This window comes from Heterodontus francisci, chromosome 3 (assembly GCF_036365525.1).
Source record: "Heterodontus francisci isolate sHetFra1 chromosome 3, sHetFra1.hap1, whole genome shotgun sequence".
In the NCBI taxonomy this organism is placed as follows: domain Eukaryota; kingdom Metazoa; phylum Chordata; class Chondrichthyes; order Heterodontiformes; family Heterodontidae; genus Heterodontus; species Heterodontus francisci.
Genome location: NC_090373.1, coordinates 131,314,080 through 131,334,932, shown reverse-complemented (window position 1 = coordinate 131,334,932; position 20,853 = coordinate 131,314,080). Strand labels below are relative to the sequence as shown.

The 20,853-nt window shown below is 44.5% G+C and overlaps 1 protein-coding gene across 1 annotated transcript in view; it reads right to left on the bottom strand.

Moving 5' to 3' along the window:
* Positions 1–2,279: 2,279 nt before the first annotated feature.
* The window catches only part of tfap2d (transcription factor AP-2 delta (activating enhancer binding protein 2 delta)), a 79,263-nt gene continuing 60,689 nt past the window's right edge, over positions 2,280–20,853 (bottom strand). The window contains exons 7-8 of the mRNA XM_068018740.1: positions 15,348–15,461; positions 2,280–2,499 (exon numbers count right to left, since the gene is read on the bottom strand). Coding sequence (XP_067874841.1) covers positions 2,280–2,499; positions 15,348–15,461 — 334 coding nt within the window. The remainder of the gene's footprint in view (positions 2,500–15,347; positions 15,462–20,853) is intronic.

Here is a 20,853-nt window from a genome sequence, read left to right as displayed (position 1 = left end):
ATATGATGTGGGGATAGAAGATCAGTTTTGGATCAAATAGGACACCAACTATTTGCATGGTCAGGTTCAGCTGGAGCAGGTGGCCATGGAAGAGGACAGAGACATATCGCAATGGAGAAAAGTTTATGTCATTCAATGAAAATTATGGCACTGACTTCTCTACCCCCCACCCCACCCCATCCCCACCACAGCCCAATATTCTTATGGAGGAAATTTTGATTCATCCATGATCTCAAGTCATACAGGCGAGATGGCAACACAGCATTTGTTGGAGAACTTCGGGAAGTGATGGAAAGATCAATATGGGCATTTTCAATATTTGTATGGAAACTGAGTTTATGCCTGAGAATGATATCATGAAGGCCAACGCATGGATCAGGAAGAGCAGGGGCCCAAGGACAGATCTCACCAAGGCATCTTCGACAGCACCTTCTAAACCTGTGACATCTACCACCAAGAAGGAAAAGGGCAGCAGATGTATGAGAAAACCACCACCTCCAAGTTCCCTCCAAGTCACACATGCTAATTTGGAAATATATGGCCATTCTTTCACTGTTGCTGGGTCAAAATCCTGGAACTCCCTTCCTAACAGCACTGTGGGTGTACCTACACCACATGGACTGCAGTGGTTCAAGAAGGCAGCTCACCCCCACCTTATTAGGGCCCAGGCCGGGGTGGTGGGGGGTGGGGGGTGCGTGTTCGGTCTGAGAGGAGGAGGATCCCGGGGGTTACAGTTCTTCCTGGTGGGAGTCCTGCATGGACCACAAATTGCTCCAAGCCCGGAGGGAGGGCGCCTCGTTTTCCAAGGCATCCTCCCTACGCAGCTGAGGGCACCTCTCGCCACTGGTAAGATCCCAACGGCTGTGGGAAGAGGCCCTTAAATGGCCATTAGTAGGCCACTTAAGAGCATCAGTTAGCCTCTGGGTGAGAAAGCAGTTGTTGGCCTATCCTGCCTTTGGGAAGATCGGGCCCGGCAATCCCGGCGTCGGGATCTGTGGCAGCCATTGCTGCACCAATTCTCTAGCACCCCGCCACGAGCCTGCCATTGGAGGACAACAAGATCCAGCCCAAATTAGAATGCATTTTAAAATTAATTTTAGTGCATTTTAATTTTTGGAAAATGGAAAACTAATATTTCCCTATTAATCAAATTAGTTACTTTATAGTTAAATGGTAATGGGCTTTTTGTCACTCAAATTGGAAAAAGAGAACATAAGAGCATAAGAAATAGGAGCAGGAGTAGGCCATTCAGCTCCTCGAGCCTGCTTCGTCATTCAATAAGATTATGGCTCATCTGATCTTGGCCTCAACTCCACCTTACTGCGTGGTCCCCATTAAGCTTGACTCCCTTATAGTTCAAGAATCTGTCTATCTCAGCCTTGAATATATTAAATGACTCAAAATTTTTCAAAAACTCATTGAGGTCCACGTCTGCTGAGATATCAATACTAAATCCCAACAGTGTTACTGTCACATATATAACAATACTACAAGATGCACAGAAACCCAACTTCATTTTGCCAAAAATTGAAATAATGTGAAAAGGGATTTGAATTAAGCTCAGAGTGAAAATGCAGAGGATATATGATTAGCCATGTGATATGATAAATATTTTTATAATCCATGTCCTAGTTTGTCTGACAAATGAAGATATTTATCATACCACATGGCTCACTATGACACTATCTCTAACAATTTCAGTCAGGAAAATAATTTGAATGAACACTTTAGCAGCTTTTGTTTCTCTGTGTTGCCAAGTTACATAATTTATATGATATACCATTGGAAATATGATGGGCTGTGTAAACCTGTAGCCATTTGTCTGTCATAACCATGACGGAGGTCCACCAGAATGGTGGAAACTAGGTCAGAACTCAGATATACTGGATCCTGGTCAAAGCCACACATGTAAAATCCGAAGATTTCTGTATGTTGTGGGGAGACTGGAGCCACAATATTCCCTAGAATCTTGAGATCTGCAATCAAAATACATGAGGTGACTATTGAGCGAGTTTCATAGGACATCGTGTAGACTGTTATGTGAAAGGGAATACTGCATTTTTGAATCCAGTGATTAAGCTGTTAAGTGTATCACTATAAATACTATATAAACAGCACAAATGTGCACTAATGTTTCAGTATTGTAAAAGTAGTGATTCCCATGTCGAGCTTTTGTTGCCCTCTTTCTAGTCTTCCTACAAGAGGAAAAAACACCTTGTTTAAAGAGCGGACTTCAGCAGCAAGAAAGCTCTGGTGACTTAAAAGTTCATTCACCAAGTTCATTCTGTTTTCTCAATTTTGCCATCTTTTTGAGATGTCTCCAAGCTCTTCCGCAGTGATACCTTTTCTGTGTTGCCATTGCCCTGGCCATTCTCCGGTGAGCCTCCATTTTTAGTAACTGTGTGCTTATCCAGGTAGTTGAGCATTTCACTGAGGACAGTTTGGAAGCTGCTGAGGGCAGCACAGATTGCAGGGGTACCAAATCCATGTGTGATCAGGCTACATCAGATTAAAAACAGGAAATATTAGTATTTGTGTCTGAAAGTATTGCACAGTGCAAATTCATTAATACTATTAAACTATTATTAGAAACACATCATTATAAGCCACATCTCAGCAGAAAAATAGAAAAAGACTTGATTTTTATAGTGCTTGCCATGATCACCAAAGTGCTTTACAGCCAATAAAGTACTTATGAAATGTGGGGTAGGATTTTGCATTTGGGTTGAGACCCCAACATTGGCATCAAATGTGGGTCCTGACCTTGCGCCATGCCATCACCCAACATGGAATTTGCCTGGATTGGCCAACTGATGGCCAGAAGGCATGCTCACTGCCCAGCTAAGGATGGTGGGTGGACTCTCGAAGCTGGAGTGCCAATGGGAGGAGCTCCGGCATGGAAGGAGCTGCAGCTTGCCATTGCACTTAAAGGAGAATTTTTGATGAAGTAACAGAGAAGATTGTTGAAGAGAAAGTAATGGATGTTGTCTATATGGATTTTAAGAAAGTGTTTGACAAAGTACCACATAAAAGGCTGGTTACCAAAATTGAGGCTCATGGAACAGGAGAATCAGTGTCAGATTGGATAAAAAATTGGCTCAAGGACAGAAAACAACGATTTGTGGTGAATGGTTGTTTTTCAGACAGCAAGATGGTAGACATCTTGTGTTCCCCAAGGTTCAGTGTTAGGACCACTGCTTTTAAGTGACTTGGATATTGGAATACAGAGTAAAATTTCAAAATTTGCTGATGATACCAAACTTGGAGGTGTGGCAGACGGTGAGGATGATACCAATCGATTGCAACAGGACATAGACTAGCAGAATGGGCAGACAAGTGGCAGATGAAATTTAGTACAGAGAAGTGTGAGGTGATGCATTTTGGCAGAATGGATAGGGAGAGGCAATATAGACTAAATGGCACATTTCTAAAGAGTGTACAGGGACATAGGGACCTGGGGATTCATGTTCATAGATATTTGTAGGTAGCTGGGCATATGGAGATAGTGGTTAGTAAAACATATGTGATCTTGGGCTGCATATCACAGAGTCACAGAATATTAGATTTATAACAGTGCAGAAGGAGGCCATTCGACCCATCGTGTCTTCACCGGCTCTCTGAAAGAGCAATTTACACAGTTCCATACCCCCGCCTTCTTCCCATAACCCTGCACATTCTTCTTTTTCATGTAACAGTCTAATTCCCTTTTGAATGCTTCAATTGAACCTGCTTCCACCACACGCTCAGGCAGCACATTACAGACCTTAACCACTCGCTGCGTGAAAAAGTTTTTCCTCATGTGACTTTTGCTTCTTTTACCAAATACTTTAAATTTGTGCCCTCTCGTTCTCGATCCTTTCACATGTAGGAACAGTTTCTCTCTATCTACTCTGTCCAGACCCCTCATGATTTTGAATACCTCTATCAAATCACCTCTCAGCCTTCTCTTTTTCAAGGAAAACAGTTCTAACTTCTCCAATCTATCTTCATAACTGAAGTTCCTCATCCCTGGAACCATTCTCATGAATCTTTTTTGTACTTTCTCCAATGCCCTCATGTGTTTCCTAAAGTGCAGCATCCAGAACTGGACGCAATACTCTAGCTGAGGCCGAACTAGTGTCTTTTACAAGTTCAACATAACTTCCTTGTTCTTGTACTCTGTGCCCCTATTAATAAAACCCAGGATACTGTATGCTTTATTAACCACTCTCTCAACCTGTCCTGCCACCTTCAATGACTTATGCACATATACACCCAGGTCCCTTTGCTCCTACACCTATTTAGAATTGTATCCTTTATTCTATATTGTCTCTCCATGTTCTTTCTACCAAAATGAATCACTTCACATTTCTCTGCATTGAATTTCATCTGCCACCTGTCTGCCCATTCCACCAACTTGTCTATGTCCTATTGAAGCTCTACACTATCCTCCTCATAGTTCACATGCTTCCAATTTTCGTATCATCTGCAAACTTTGAAATTGTACCCTATATACCAAGGTCCAGGTCATTAATATAGACTAGGAAAAGCAAGGGTCCCAACACTGACCCGTGGGGAACTCCGCTACAAAACATCCTCCAGCCTGAAAAAACATCCATTAATCACTACTCTTTGTTTCCTGTCACTCAGCCAATTCCATATCCATGTTGCTACTGGCCCTTTTATTCCATGATCTATAAGTTTGCTCACAAGTCTGTTGTGCGGCACGGGTATCAAATGCCTTTTGAAAGTCCAGGCACACCACATCAACAGCATTGCCCTCATCAACCCTCTCTGTTACCTACTCAGAAAACTCCTGCAACTTAGTTAAACATGATTTTCCCTTAAGAAATCCATGCTGGCTTTCCTTAATTAACCTGCATTTGTCCATGTGTCTATTAATTTTGTCCCGAGTTATTTTTTCTAGAAGTTTCCCCACCACCAAAGTTAAACTGACTGGCTTATAGTTGCTGAGCTCACCTTTAAACCCTTTTCTGAACAAAGGTGTAACGTTTGCAATTCTCCAGTCCTCTGGCACCACCCCTGAGTCTAAGGAAGACTGAAAAATTATGGTCAGTTCCTCTACAATTTCCACCCTCACTTCCCTCAGTATCCTTGGACGCATCTCATCTGGTCCTGGTTTTTTGTCCACTTTAAGTACAGATAGCCTATCTAATATATCCTTTTTTATCAATTTTAAACTCTTCTAGTGTCTGAATTACTTTCTCTTTCACCATTGCCTGGGTTGCATATTTTTCCTTGGTAAAGACAGATGCAAAGTTTTGATTTAATACCTCAGCTATGCCTCCATGTGTAAATCCCCTTTAGGGTCCCTAAGTGGCCTCTCTCCTCCTTTTACCACCCTTTAACTATTTATATGCCTAGAGAAAACTTTGTGATTTCTTTTTATGTTAGTTGCCAGTCTCTTTTCATGCTCTCTCATTGCTTCTCTTATTTGCTTTTTCACATCCCCTCTGGACCTTCTATATTCAGCCTGGTTCTCAATAGTATTTTCTACCTGGCATCTGTCATAAGCTTACTTTTTCTTCTTTATTTTAATCTCTATCTCTTTTGTCATCCGGGGAGCTCTGGATTTGTTGTCCTACCTTTCCCTTTGTGGGAACATACCATGACTTTGCCCCAACTATCTCTTCTTTGAAGGTAACCCATTGTTCAGCTACCGGTTTTCTGCCAACTTTTGACTCCCATTTATTCGCCCCAGCTCCATTCTTACCCCATTGAAGTTGGCTTTCCCCCAGTTAATTATTCTTACTCTGGATTATTCTTAGTCCTTTTCCATAGTCAGCCTAAACCTTATGATGTGATCACTGTCCTCTAAACGCTCTCCTACTGATACTTGATCCACTTGGCCCACCTCATTCTCAAGAACCAGGCCTAGCAGTGCCTCCTTTCTCATTGGAGAAAACTGCTGTAGAAAACTTTCCTCAACACACTCAAGGAACCCTTGCCCCTCACCGTCCTTTATACTACTAGTATCCCAGTCTATGCTTGGATAATTAAAGTCCCCATTATAACTACCCTATAATTTTTGCACCTCTCTAATTTCCTTGCAAATTTGTTCCTCCACATCCTTTCCACTAGCTGGTGGCCTATAGACAACACTGAGCAATGTAATTGCACCTTTTTTGTTCCTTAGCTCTGGCCAAATTGATATATAGAGGTATTGAGTACAAAAACAGGGAAGTTATGCTGAACCTTTATAAAGGTCTGGTTAGGCCACAACTAGAGTACTGCGTGCAGTTCTGATCACTGAACTTTCGGAAGGATGTGAGGGTCCTTCAGAGGGTGCAGAGGAGATTTACCAGAATGGTTCCAGGGATAGAAACATAGAAAATAGGAGCAGGAATAGGCCATTTGGCCCTTTGGGCCAACTCCGCCATTCAAAAAAGATCATGGCTGATCATCTAATTCAGTACCCTGTTCCCACTTTCTCCCCATATCACTTGATCCCTTTGGCATTAAGAATTACATCTATCTCCTTCTTGAATATATTTAATGACTTGGCCTCCACTGCCTTCTGCGGTAGAGAATTCCACAGGTTCACCACCCTCAGAGTGAAGAAATGTCTTCTCATCTCGGTTCTAAATGGCATACCCCGTATCCTGAGACTGTGACCCCTGGTTCTGGACTCCCCAGCCATCGGGAACATCCTCCCTGCATCTAGCCTGTCTAGTCCTGTTAGAATTTTATAGGTTTCTATGAGATCCCCTCTCATTCTTCTAAACTTTGGTGAATATAGGCCTAGTCGACCCAATCTCTCCTCATACGTCAATCCTGCCATCCCAGGAATCAGCCTAGTAAATCTTCTTTGCACTCCCTCCATGGCAAGAACATCCTTCCTCAGATAAGGAGACCAAAACTGCACACAATACTCCAGATATGGTCTCACCAAGGCCCTGTATAACTGCAGTAAGACATCCTTGCTCCTGTACTCAAATCCTCTTGCAATGAAGGCCAACGTACCATTCGCCTTCCTAACTGCCTGCTGCACCTGAATGCTTGACCCAGGTCTTGTTGCACCTCCCCCTTTCCCAATCTATCACCATTCAGATAATAATCTGCCTTTCTGTTCTTACAACCAAAGTGGATAACCTCACATTTATCCACATTATACTGTATCTGCCATGCATTTGCCCACTCACCCAACTTATCCAAATCACATTGGAGACTCTTTGCATCCTCCTCACAACTCACATTCCCCCCCAGCTTTGTGTCATCTGCAAACTTAGAAATATTACATTAGTTCCCTCACCCAAGTCATTAATATATATTGTGAATAGCTGGCGCCCAAGCATTGATCCCTGCGGTACCCCACTAGTCACTGCCTGCCACCTGGAAAAAGACCCATTTATTACTACTCTCTGTTTCCTGTCTGTCAACCAATTCTCAATCCATGCCAGTATATTACCCCCAATCCCATGTACTTTAATCTTGCGCACTAACCTCTTATGTGGGACCTTATCAAAAGCCTTCTGAAAATCCAGATACACCACATCCACTGGTTCTCCCTTATCTTATCTACTAGTTACATCCTCAAAAATTTGTAGATTTGTTAAGCATGAGGGATATTAGCTACAAGGTTCGGTTGGAGACGGGGTGGTCATTCTTCTTGAAGCATAGGAGATTGAGGGGAGTTTTGATAGAAGTGTACAAGATCATGACAGGTTTAGATAAGGTAGACAAAGGAAAGCTTTCTCATTAGCTGATGGTATCAGGACTAGGGGACACAGATTTAAAGTTTTGAGCAAGAGATGTCGGGGTGATGCGAGGAAGAACTTTTTTACACAGTGAGTGGCAATGACCTGGAACTCGCTGCCTATGAGGGTGGTGGAAGCAGAAATAATGAATGATTTTGAAAAGAAATTGGACGGGCACTTAAGGGAAATCAACTTGCAAGACCACGGGGATAATGTATGAGCATGGGACCATTTGGATTTCTCTACAGAGAACTGGCATGGATTCAAATGGGCTGAATGGTCTCCTTCTGTGCTGTGTTGATGCTGACTCAATAAGAAAGAGGGCCTCAAAGTCATCCTGAAGTGTTGGCCCCCTGTGTGCCGTTGGGAGGCCGCCTTCAGGTAGCTGCTCTTCTCCTAACGCTGCAGGGGGCCTGCAGGTCAACTGGACAATTCCAGTCTGCCCCGGATCATTGGCTATAATTGGCTTCTTAATTAGCTTAACTAGCTACCCATCACTTGCTGGCAGGTAGCCGTTCCGCCCTCAATCCGGCCTCCAGGAAAATGGCTCGGGGTGGAATCATGCTGGTAAACTGACATGTCGTCTAGTGGCACAAAATTACACGCCCACCCAGCTCCATTTATGCTCTGATATCAGGGCAAAAGTCCTGTCCGTAGACGCTGTTGTAATGCAGGAAATGCGCCAGCCAATTTGCGCACAGCAAGTTCCAACAAACAGCAATGTGGTAAGGACCAGATATTCTCCTCTATTATAGTCAGAAAGGTTCTCAAACCAAATAAAGAGGAGTTTCTTGATAAGAAAATCTACTCACTGTAATTAATGTTGAAAAAATAGCTACAAAGCCTATTCATGACACTGGTGCCAAAAAGCCTTGCCTGGGCTCAGAGACAGTAGAAGGCAGATCTGTTCGACCAGTACAAATTTCATTGGAGCATCAGGCCATCAGCCAGTTTAACACAAGTTAGATCAATATTAATCTGCTGCGTCAGATGTGATCAAGATGGGTGGGTGGTTAAAAACCCATTAGATACTTACTGGGGTGTTCCTAATGCATTCCCTCCATTGCTATCTTAATTGCACAGTTCTCTGAATCATCCACTGTGCCCTCCAGAAGCAGGTGGGGTCCTCATGAATTTGTGGAAGTTGGGGTCTTTGTGACTCAGTTAGGACCCCAATGCCACTTTAACATGAAATTGCAGAAGGCCTGCCCAGTAAAACCTAGCTGAAGCAGTATTTAAACAGGCATCCATCTATAGGTAAGTGGATCATGGAGTCAGTGTGCTTTTAAGCTGTATGATTTGCCAAGCAACATTCCAGATTCCAGATCACGTCTTTCTGAGATTCATCATGAGTGCTATTAAAGCCAGTTTCAATTTGAAGTTGGAGGCAGATGAGCAGTATTGCCTATTAGAAGGGGAGTTGCTCACAGGAGATCATACCCAGCACAGGGTGTACAAGCCAGGAGTCACTTTCTTGGATCTACATGAAGTGCAGTGCATCAGGAGGCCTCCCTTCTCCAGACAGGCTGTTGCAGATCCCTGTAGCTTCCTGTTACAGGAACTGCTGCCTGTTGGACCAGGGGGCCATGCTTCCCCAATTGTTTTAAAAACTGCTACAGCTCTTAACTTCTTTACCACTGGCTCCTTCCAGTCTACAGGGACATCTCCCACAACTCCCAATCTCCAATGCATAGCTGCATTAAGCAGCTTACCAGCATCCTGTTTGCCAGGAGTGACCAATACATCACCTTCCCCATTGACCTCAACAGTCAACCAGAGGGGTTTGGCAATTAGCAGGAATGGTTAGCTTCCCTTGCATCCAGAGTATCATGGACTGCTCACGTGCTGCCTTCAGAACATGAGAATACCAAACAGCAGCATTTGTGAACAGAAAAGGCTACCATTCTATTGATATCCTTTAGTCTCCAATCGCAGAAACAGGATCATGCAAGCTTGTGCAAGGGAGTCTGGCAGCTGTCATGATGCATTTATCCTGTAACATTCTACCATCTGCTCGATTTTCAACCCTTCTATGAATGTGGTAGAGTGTCGCTGGGGGACAAGTCATCCCATGGTTAATGATATCTCTCTGCAACCCTACCACTCCTGAGCAAAATGAGTGTAATCAAAAGCCAGGCAACCACCAGTTTCATTATTGAGCACATCAAGGGGTTGCTGAAGCAGGGATTCAGGTGTCTCAACAGCTCAGGGGGGCTCTCCACAATATGCTCCAGAAAGAGTCTCCTGCATCATTGTGGTGTGCTGCATCCTACATTACCTTGCCATACAGGGAGCCTTGCATTTGAAGGAGGCACAATAGTGGAAGTAGTCACCATTGGATGAGGCAGACCAAGGGGAAAGTGAGGACACAGCAGAAAAAGGAGAGCCATCTCAGCATCTTGCAGAAAGATGTGAGGGATATTAATTGCTGAGATAGTTCAGTAACTTGCTCATTCTTCTGCCCTGAGAAGTTATTCAAAGCTTCTCTGCATAAACAGCTATTGTTACATCCTATACCGTTCCCTTGATTCTGTATGAAAGAATGCTGAAATCATTCAGCCAGCTTTTATTTACTTATTTTTGATTCTTTCATGAGATGTGGGCATCGCTGGCAAGACCAGCATTTGTTGCCCATCCCTAATTGCCCTTGACAACTGAGTGGCTTGCTAGGCCATTTCAGAGGGCAGTTAAGAGTCAACCACATTGCTGTGGGTCTGGAGGCACATGTAAGCCAGACCAGGTAAGTACGCCAGATTTCCTTCCCTAAAGGGCAGTAGTGAACCAGATGATCTTTTCCGACAGTTGATGATAGTTTCATGGTACCATTACCGAGACTAGCTTCAATTCCAGATTTTTATTAATTAATTGAATTGAAATTTCACCAGCTGTCGTGGTGGGATTTGAATCCATATCCCCAGGTATTAGCCTGAGTCTCTGGAGCACCAGTCCAGTGACATTACCATGACATCAGCATCTCCCCACAATCAATGATATACTGACACCACAGATTCAAAGCTGCTATAAAAATACATTGCAGATCAAAGTGCCAAATTTGAATAAGATGATGAATTTAAACCTCAGAACAATTGCCGAAAATTCATTTCTCACCCAAGTGTCAACACATAGGGCTGAATTTTACTGGCCCCTCGACGCCGGGGGGAGGCCTGCCTCGACCCACAGCGTCGAGAAGGGCCTGCCGCACATTACTGGTAGCGGGGGGGCCTTGGTGCAGCCCCCCGCCACATAGTGGCGGCACCACAATTAGAATATATTAACCGGTACTTACCTCTGCAGATAATACAGCTCGCCGCCTCTCCATGGACACTTCCTGATTTTTCACTGAACGGGCGGACGTCACGTGCCGTCCCATTCACGATTTGAAAAGCCGGCGGGTCAACAGAGGCAGAAAGTTTTGTGGCAGAAAGTAAATTCCTTTTCAGGGGTTTCACTCCGTATTATTAAAGGGAGGAGGGAAGGGGGGATTGCAGGAGTCTCACTCTGCATCCGTAAAGGAAGGAGGGAGGGGTGATATACAGGGGTCTCACTCTGCATTATTAAAGGGAGGAGGGAAGGGGAGATTGCAGGGGTCTCACTCTGCATTCTTAAAGGGAGGAGAGTGGGGGGCCTTACAGGGGTCTCTGCATTCTTAAAGGGAGGACGGAGGGGGTGATTACAGGGTTTCAATCTGCATACTGGTAGGGAGGAGGGAGGGGGGAATCCACAGGGGTCTCACTGCATTCTTAAAGGGAGGGGGTCTGGGATTACTGGAGGGTACTGTGTACCCTCCCTCCATTAACAGTGTACGCTCTGTGTTTGTTCATATTTGTGAGGTGCAATGGCACACTAGGCACCCTGTGTGTGGGGAGGGTGCCAGAAAGGGCAGGAGCATTAAGGTTATATGGATGGTGGGGCAATTGATTCAGCTGATAGGATCTTGATGTGGTCATGCTGTACCACTCTGAGTGTTGGCCAAGATGGGCAATGCCATGGCACGCCACATAGTTGATTCAAGAAAGCAGCTGATGTACCCGTCAACCCCAATCCCTGCTCTGTTAGGAACCTTCGAATACATGAAGGGTTCAACTTTATTTATCACATGGAAATAGGTATGGCTTATCCTACATTGTGTGATCCTCTACCAGTGAGGATCCATATGTGCCAGAGACAAAATCAACAGGCAGGTGCGATCCACCTGGAGGCTCCCGGTCGTGAGCAGCAGCCTCCAAGGGGAGCCCGTCATCACGATTGCTGTGCATCTATAGGCCCCACATGACATGCCATCAGATGTCAGAGCACCAGTGTTGGAGGTAGTTGCTCATGTAGAGAGGATGGTGACACGTCTCTGTGCCCTGCTCAAAGATGACCTGCAGCCCATGGGCTCCGGTGGACATCCCATGCCTTTGTTCCTCTTAGTGGCAGCAGTTCTCAGCCTGACACCTCTGCAGCTTTTTAAGAGCCCACCAGAGCCCTTAGTGAGGACACACAGTCAGCAGTGCACCGCTACATCAGGGAGGTCACCAGTACCCTGCACCGGAGGGCCAGTGAGTTTGTCCACTTCAGGACGGATTCTCACAGCCAGACCCAGAGGGCCATTGGTTCTGGCACCATTGCCGGAGAACCATAGGTTGTAATGTTCATAGACTGCACTCATGTGGCCATCAAACCTCCCGCCAGGCTACCACCTGCAGATGTCACCATAAAAGGAGCCCTCTCAATCTAGGTGAAGCTAGTATGTGATCACCGCAGATGCTTGTTCCGAGTGTGTGACTGCTTCTCAGGCAGCTGCCATGACACCTGGGTCTTGCACCAGTCCCAGCTGCCACCGCTGGTCATTGAACTGTCTCAGATGGAGGGGTGGCTTCTTGGAGATTAGGGCTATCCTTTGCAGACATGGCTCCCGACACCAGTGAGACAGTCTACCACTGCTGGAGAGGACAGATAGAACGCTAGCCACTGAGCTACAAGAGCCATCACTGAGCAAGAGATTGGCATGCTGAAAGAGCGATTTCAATGCCTGTATGGATAGGATGATGCCCTGTGCTACGGGCTGAAAAGGCCAGCTCCTTTCTTTGCTGCTCTGCACAACTACACACTCAAAGGCCTGGCATGATGAGGAGAGATGTCAACAGGATTCCTCCCCGGACTATGAGGACGCTGAGGAGCTACACGGGCAGATAGCACCCATGCTCTGCATGCAGGGCTAGCAGTGAGCGAGGAATGTAGGGCAGTGGTTTATCAGACAGAGGCTCTCTGCTCCATAGGAACTGACATGAGCTCTACAAGCCACACATCACCCTCGCTCACCTGCTGTGCACCAGTCCAAATCTGCAGCATCCCTGTGTAAACCATTAGAGGCAGCAGCTGACTGAGCCAATGTCCATGTCACTTCATCTGTGGAGATGCTCATGAGTAATGGTGGCGTGGCAATGATGTTATTGCATACATTGGCTCCCCTGAGGACCAATGGTGCAAAGGGATGTGACATTGGCACACATTATTCACACAGAGAAAAGGAACATTTAGTGAAAGATGTATTTACATTGCTGTGACACCTGTGCATTCCCATTTGTGTCAGTCTGTTCTCTGTAAACCTCTGTAATACTTTTTATGGTCTATTTCAGTCCCACATCCTGGAATGTGCAAAATTAAGATTATTCACGCAGGTGCAGCATGTCTACAAGAAGGAATGTTACACTTGAGTGAAAGAAGAGGATTGCAACTTCACAGGACACTGGGACACAGCAGGGTAAGTATGTGGCAGCAAAGTGGAAAGTGCTGGGGTCACTCAGCAGGTTAGGCAGCATCTGCGGAGAGAGAAGCAGAGTTAACTTTCAGGTCTGTGAACTTGGACAAGTTAACTCTGATTCTCTCTCCACAGATGCTGCCTGACCTGCTGGATTTCTGCAGCACTTTTTGCTTTGCTGCCAGATTGACAGCAGCCCCACTCTTCATCAGTCAGGTAAGTATTTCTTTGACAGCTGTCAGGAAGCAGGTGCTGGAGCGCTTGAAATAGGTCCCCAGGACCTGCTGCACAGCTGTCAAAGGGTTCCTCACTGCGCCGAATGTCCGGCCTCTCCCCACGTAATATGGGGGGGGGGGGGAGGGGAGGCGCAGTCATGCTAATGAGCCCCAGCGCATAATATCACAGGGGCTCTGCGGCAGCCACTAAATGCGGGCACCCCGCTGAGTTTAAAGTGCGCCACCGCAGAGCACAGCACCCGGATAAAATTCAGCCCATAGTGTCTTTCTTATAAGAAGAAACACCGGTGGATGGTTGTTTTTGACCACGTGGGGATCCTTAAAATGCTCGTGGCCGGTGACTTCTAGGTGTTTGAGCTTCTGATGGCCCGGCTTCAAGTTGTTGCACCTTAGCAGCTGCCAGTGCTGTCTGGCCCAGCTCAGTTGCTGGCACCATGATGGGTATTGGTTGAGGGAGATGGTGAAAGAATAGACATGTGGGTATTCTGAGAGAGGTCACTGCCACCCCCTTGGGGCTGGGGTTCATCACTTCCACTGATGTGTGAGAGAGGAGATTTTAGAAGATGAGTAACTCCTTGAAAACCCCTATCTATTCAGACCATCAGTCTCTCCATGGTGGAGCCCAGAGCTTACACGGCAGTGGTTTGAGCTTCAGTAAAGCAGAAAAGGCTGGTGACAATGACTTCCTTTGTGAGGAAATGGCTGCAGTGTCCCTCGAGATATCATTCAAGATGACACTAAATAGAATGGAAGCAGAATCCTTCATACTTTCAGCCGTAGTGCTGAAACTCTTGACAGGCCTTCAAATACTTGTTCTAACTACTTGAGAGAGACAAGCAGTTTTCTTTTCAAGCCTGGGCCCCTGAAATCTACATCTGTGTCCTGCTCAACAGAGCTGGGAGATTAATTCACTCCTCTGGCGAGCTTTCTCCTGGGCTGCCACTGGCACCAGTATCTGCTGGTGCTCACTTGTGCTGGGTGCTCCACCATGTGGATATCCTCTGGAACATTGCCTAACCCACACAGAGTGCCAATGTTTGTGTGGGTGCTTGGGAGGAATGATGGTGCAACTTCTGGAGGAGTGTCCTCCTACGAGCTGCATTCTTCTGCAGTGTCTAGGTGCTAAGAAGTTATTAGAGGAAAGAGAAAAGGAGAAAGAGTTAGGATGACACTGAGAAGCTGCACATGAACAGATGGCAGTCTTGAGAATACAGTTTGAAGTTGTGAAGCTTGCTGAATGTTAGCTGAGGTGAATAAAAAGTTACAAGTAATATATAGACACCTTGATCAGGTAGGCTGCCCTGCCAGCCTTCTTCTGTGATGCTCATGGCTTTGCCTGGGCCACCAATCTCCTGGTCCTCTTGCTCCACATGAGTGGTGTGCTTTTCTTCCCAGAAATTTCACAGTAAATCGACTATAATGGATGCAATATATATGGTGTTAAGTCGCAGATCAGCCATGATCTTATTGAATGACAGAACAGACCTGAGGGGCTAAATGGTCTACTCCTGTTCCTATGTTCCTATGTTTTTCAAACACCAATTAGTAAAATATGGTTTAATACCATGTTTATATCAAAAGCAGAGTAATTGACCATTGATGATACAATACCAGGCGACTAAGAATTTCAGTTATCAGTATAGTCTTAAACATGATAAGAGAAATAAATACCTAAAATGTGTTAAATGTCTCTGAATATCGAGGTCTAGAATCGGAGTTGGTCTTGAGGATCCCAGAGGTGATCTTTCTTGGCTTAATAGGTCCTGAAATTCCTTACAGATTTGCCTGCAATATAAGAAACAACATAATTCATGAATGTATTGGGTTTAATGCCAGGTTTTCTATTTGGTACTTCCAAGGATCTTGGATTTGGTGAGGTATGACCTTGAATTGAACATCTCAGGAAAGCTCACCTGTCTGAATTGGAAAAAACTAAATAGTGTATAAATCAAACGATGCCTTGGAGCCTCTCACAAGATATAAGACAATGAGGCTCTGAGTGACCATCTTTATTCTTACATGCAGTGACATCATCATAGCCCCTCTATGGTGTTGCAGTCATGTACATGCTGCAACCCATCTTCTCTTCCCTACATATTCTGCTGTTTTTAATTGTTTTACCCTTCTTCTTTAACCTTCCAGCATCATACACTGCTTCTCTCTCATAAGGTCACCTTTGTCATTAGGTCAGTATCATTCCAAAGAATGCTAGGAGGTGCAAGAGAAGAAGGGCGAACTTCCCTCTTGGAAATACCATTGTCTCTGCTCAATGTCTCCCTTTGTTAGTTTGGCTAAAATTTAGAAATTGCCATTTGGGAACTCCCTCTTGTAGAACCTATCCTACCATTCTATGACACAGATCTGCAAAGTACTACACCAGCAGGTTCCTATTGTTCTCTGCACTTGTTATCATGTGGCCTTTGGAACACTATTTCTTTTGAGTCAAGATCAGTGGTGGTAAACACGCAGGCCAACAACCACATGTGGCTCTTCTGTTGCTCGAATGTACCTCTGCAGTCTTTCAACATGATTAATGGCACTGCAGCTGTCTGACTAAATAGCTGCATTCCTATGGTGCACTCAAGAAGCAGGCAGTACTATTTCATGTGAGAAGAAAGTTTTTGAAGAAGCAGGAACAGTGCTTAGCAGTGTGCAGGAGTTAGGGGCAAGCAAGCTATGTGGTGAGCACGCAGTAGTGCCAATATACAACAGCATGAAGAGAAAAACAGCAAACAAAGTGTGAGTAAAACATTATGGAGACTTTCCTATAGATCAAGGTCAAGATGATTTTAGCAGTAATGTGGCTAAGCAACGAAGACAAAGAAAAATCCCAAAGCTATAATTTGGAATAGTGGGTGAGATATTGGAGTGCTAACAGGCACAGAAACCACAGAGTCAACAGAGACCAAAACTGTACACAGTACTCAAGCAGTAGACCCTACAATACCTTGAGCCTGCTCCACCATTCAATAGGATAACGCTGAACATCTACATCAACTCCACTTTCCCATTCTATCTCCATATCCCTTGAGACCCTAAGTGCCCAAAAATCTAATGATCTCAGTCTTGAATAAATTCATCGACTGAGCATTCAGAGCTCTCTGGGGTACAGAATTCCAAAGATTCACAACTGTTTGGTGGAAGAAATTTCTCTTCATCTCAGTCCTATATGGTCAATACCTTATCCTGAAACTATGACCCTTGATTCTAGATTCTTCAGACTGGGAAAACAGCCTCTCAGCATCGACCCTGTCAAGCCTAGTGATCTCAATAACGCCCAAATAATTGCAGCAAGGCTTCCTTTTTCATATGCTCTGATCCCCTTGCAAGAAAGGCTAATATACAATTTGTCTTCCTAATGACTTGCTGTCCTTGTATGTTAACTTTCTGTCATTTGTGTATAAGGTCACCAAAATCCCTCTGCAAACCAATGTTTACTGATCGCTCAACTTTTAAAAAATATTCTGCTTTTCTATGCCTCCTACCAAATTAGATAATTTCACACATCCCCACATATACCATTTGCCACCTTCTTGCCCATTCACTTAACTGATCCTTTGAAGCCTCTTTACAGCTTACTTTCCCAACTAGTTTTGTATCATCCTCAAATTTAGATACACTGCACTCAGTCCCCTCATCTACATCATTGATACAGATTATAAATCACTGAGGCCCATGTACTGATCCTTGCAGCACCACATTGGTTATACCCTGCTATCCTGAAAATGATCTGTTTATTCTTACTCTCTGATTTCTGCACAGACATACTGGCCAGGCAGTGCATGGAGCACTTGTACCACTTGCCTAATGGCAGCAGCGGAGGCCCAAAGCATTTCCATGCTCGGGCCTCATCTGCATAATTTAGGTAAGCTGCCAACGCTTATCGAGTACTGACATTGATCCAGGAGCAGGGGGTGGAAAATCCTCCGCAAAACCAAACTGCAAAATGACTTAATGGGGTTTTAAGTGGGATGAGTCAGGAAGGTGTTGGGGTGGTCACTGAGTAACTGGCAGAAGATATAAAGATTTTTAAAAAGGCCAGGAGAACTCAGATCCCTCCTGGCCTAACAAAAATCAATGGCACCACTTTCTTCAGCCATATTTGGAGCAGTTTGCGATGGTCAATTTAAGCAGCACTGGTTAGGCTTTTTTCATTCATTCATGGTATGTGGGCATCACTGACAAGGTCAACATTTATTGCCCATCCCTAATTGCCCTTGGGAAGGTGGTGGTGAGCTGCCTTCCTGAACCACTACAGTCCATTTGGTGTAGGTACACCTACAGTGCAGTGAGGGAGGGAGATCCATGAAGTTGATCTAGTGACAATGAAGGAACAGCGATATAGTTCCAAACCAGGATGGTATGTGACTTGGAAGGGAACTTGCAGGTGGTGATGTTCCCCGCTTTTGCTGTCCTTGTTCTTCCAGGTCAGGGTTCAGCAACATGAGACTCTTTAATTTCTCATTTGCGGCTCCTGCCCTTTTCCAGTTGGATCGCATTATCATGAAAAAAGCCTAAAAAAAATTAAGTCAAGAAAAGTAAGAGCCACGTTTTTATTGTAGGGATAAAAGGCTAATCATTATGCTGCGTTTTACAGTTTCAAATGATTATTCTAATGAGAAACACAATCGTGCTCTAAATAAACCTGTTTGAGTGGCATTGCTACACCATGGTTATAGATAACGCCTTTGGTTCAAGGAACAGATTGTATGGTTGCCACCATTATTGGGCTGGATTTTATTGGCGCGCCATGCTCCGCGGTAGTGCGCTGAGAGAGCTGCGGCCTTCCGACATGGAAGTGCTGCCACACAGCCCCCACGATATTACACATGGGGTTTAAACAGAGGGAGCGGGGCGGCCGCTCCCAATGACATAGAGGGGGCAGCCGCCACGGCCCCGTCAACAGCATCCCGCACCACCGCACAGGCACTGGCACCATTTTTAAAGGGCTTTAAGTCCTGAGCAGAGATTTTAATTTTTTAAATTACAGTAGTCCTGATTTTTTTTAAAAATAAACAATTAGTATACGGGGGCCCTTCCCTAACACCTCCCCCCAACAAATGGTCTTTTAATTGGCCCTTATTGACATACTCGAACTTTCCCCCCAATCCTTCGAACATTTGTCCTTCAACCCCTTCCCACCATCCCCAAGGCCAATTTAAACTGTTTTCCCCACTCCTCCACTGCTCCTTCCCTGAAAATTTTATTCCTCCCCCCTCCCCACCCGGTTCTCACCTTGGAACTCCACACGGGGGTCGAGGAGGGCCTCTCTACGCTGAATTTTACGGGCCCCCCCCCCACTGCCACGACCCACAGCGTCGAGAGGCTGGTAAAATTCAGCCCATTGTTTCTAATATAGCCTAGATGGTAAATTATTCTGAATGTGCTATCAGAAGCTTTTTTTAATCACTAGAATCAATAGTCGAAAAAATTGTCTTAATTCTGCGCATCTCAAGTTAATGTTTGTTTTAAAGGTGATTTTACTGACAAAATTATCGTTAAAAAAATTTCATTTATCACAAGATCTGTTATAAAAACACAAAGACAAAAAGCATTCTTTCAGTTTTATATGTAAATTTCTTATTACTTTTTTTATTCAAAGTGGAATAGTGCTATTTTTCCATTAAATTAATATGATTCACCATTTTTACATTTTCTTTTCAAGTATGGTTATACATAATTCATGCAAATTTACACATAAAATCTGAACAGGCATATACTGCAGAGACCAAGAAAAAAGACTCAAAAAAGCGATAATTTAGTTAGTTCTATTTTAAGTTTTTTTTTCAATTGATATATAAATTCAATACATATATTTTATTTATTATATATACAAGTTATGCGTTCTACCAGAGATACTTGGCAATTTGCCATGTATTTGGTTTAGAAATGCCAAACTTTCGTCTTGCAGCTCCCAATCATTTTTTAGGTAAATTTTTTTGAACAGGCTCTGCAGGTAGAAAATGGTTGCCAACCCCTGTTCTAGGTAGGAGAAGTTGCAGGTTTGGAAGGTGCTGTTGAAGAAGCCTTGGGGAGTTGCTGTAGTGCACATTGCAGCCACTGTGCACCAATGGTGGAAGGAGTGAATGTTTACGGTAGTGGGTGGGGTGTTGACCAAGTGGGCTGTTTTGGCCTGGATGGTGTCAAGCTTTTTGAGTGTTGTTGGAGTTGCACTCATCCAGTAGGTGGACAGTTTTCCATCACACTCCTGACTTGCATCTTGTAGATGGTGGACAGGCTTTGGGGATCCAGTAGGTGAGTTACTGGCTTCAGAATGCTCAGCCTCTGACCTGCTCTTGTAGCCACAGTATTTATATGGCTGGTCCAGTTAAGTTTCTGGTCAATGGTGACCCCCAGGATGTTGATAGTGGGGAATTCAGTGATGGTAATGCCATTGAACATCAATAGGAGATGGTTAGATTCTGTCTTGTTGGAGATGGTCATTGTCTGGCACTTGTGTGGCATGAATGTTACTTGCATGTCCAGTTCCAATGGACTCATGCTTCCCCCATTGGTTCTTGAGAATTTTAGTAGGGTCCTACACACAGTATATTACTCCAATTAAAATAGTTTAGACCTTTTGTCATGGTTACCTATTTTGAGACCTGCTTAAAGATCAAGTCTGGTGTGCCTTGGGCAGCCAACTGGTGGTGGAAAAGAAAAACTTGCATTTAGATAGCAGCTTTTACAACCTCCGGACATCCCAAAGTGCTTTACCGTCACTGTTGTAATGTTGTCAGTGCAATAGTCCCTCAGTATTGCATTGGAGTGTCAGCCTAGATTGGTGCAGTCAGGTCCTGGAGTGGGACTTAAACCCACAATCGTCTGCCTCAGAGACAAGAGTGCTACCATCTGAGACACAGCTGACACAAAAAAATTGTTTGCCTATTGCCCCATTTTTCAGTGCGAATTGGGCATTTGTCAGATGAAAATTGCTGCAGTGTCTTCAGGAGAGGCGGGAAGGAGTGGAAACGGGAGAAACCAGCTCTGCAAAGGAGATAGTCGGTACTTTTCAGTATGAAAAAGCATTCATTTTGAAGCTTTGAACTGTGCAGGTCAACTGATAAAAACTAAATTGTATTTCGAGCTCAATCTTGAAGGTGTGTGTTGTGCATTAATAATACATTTGTTCTGTTACCCAATGACCAAATTGATAAAAAGCTGTCCCAGTATATAA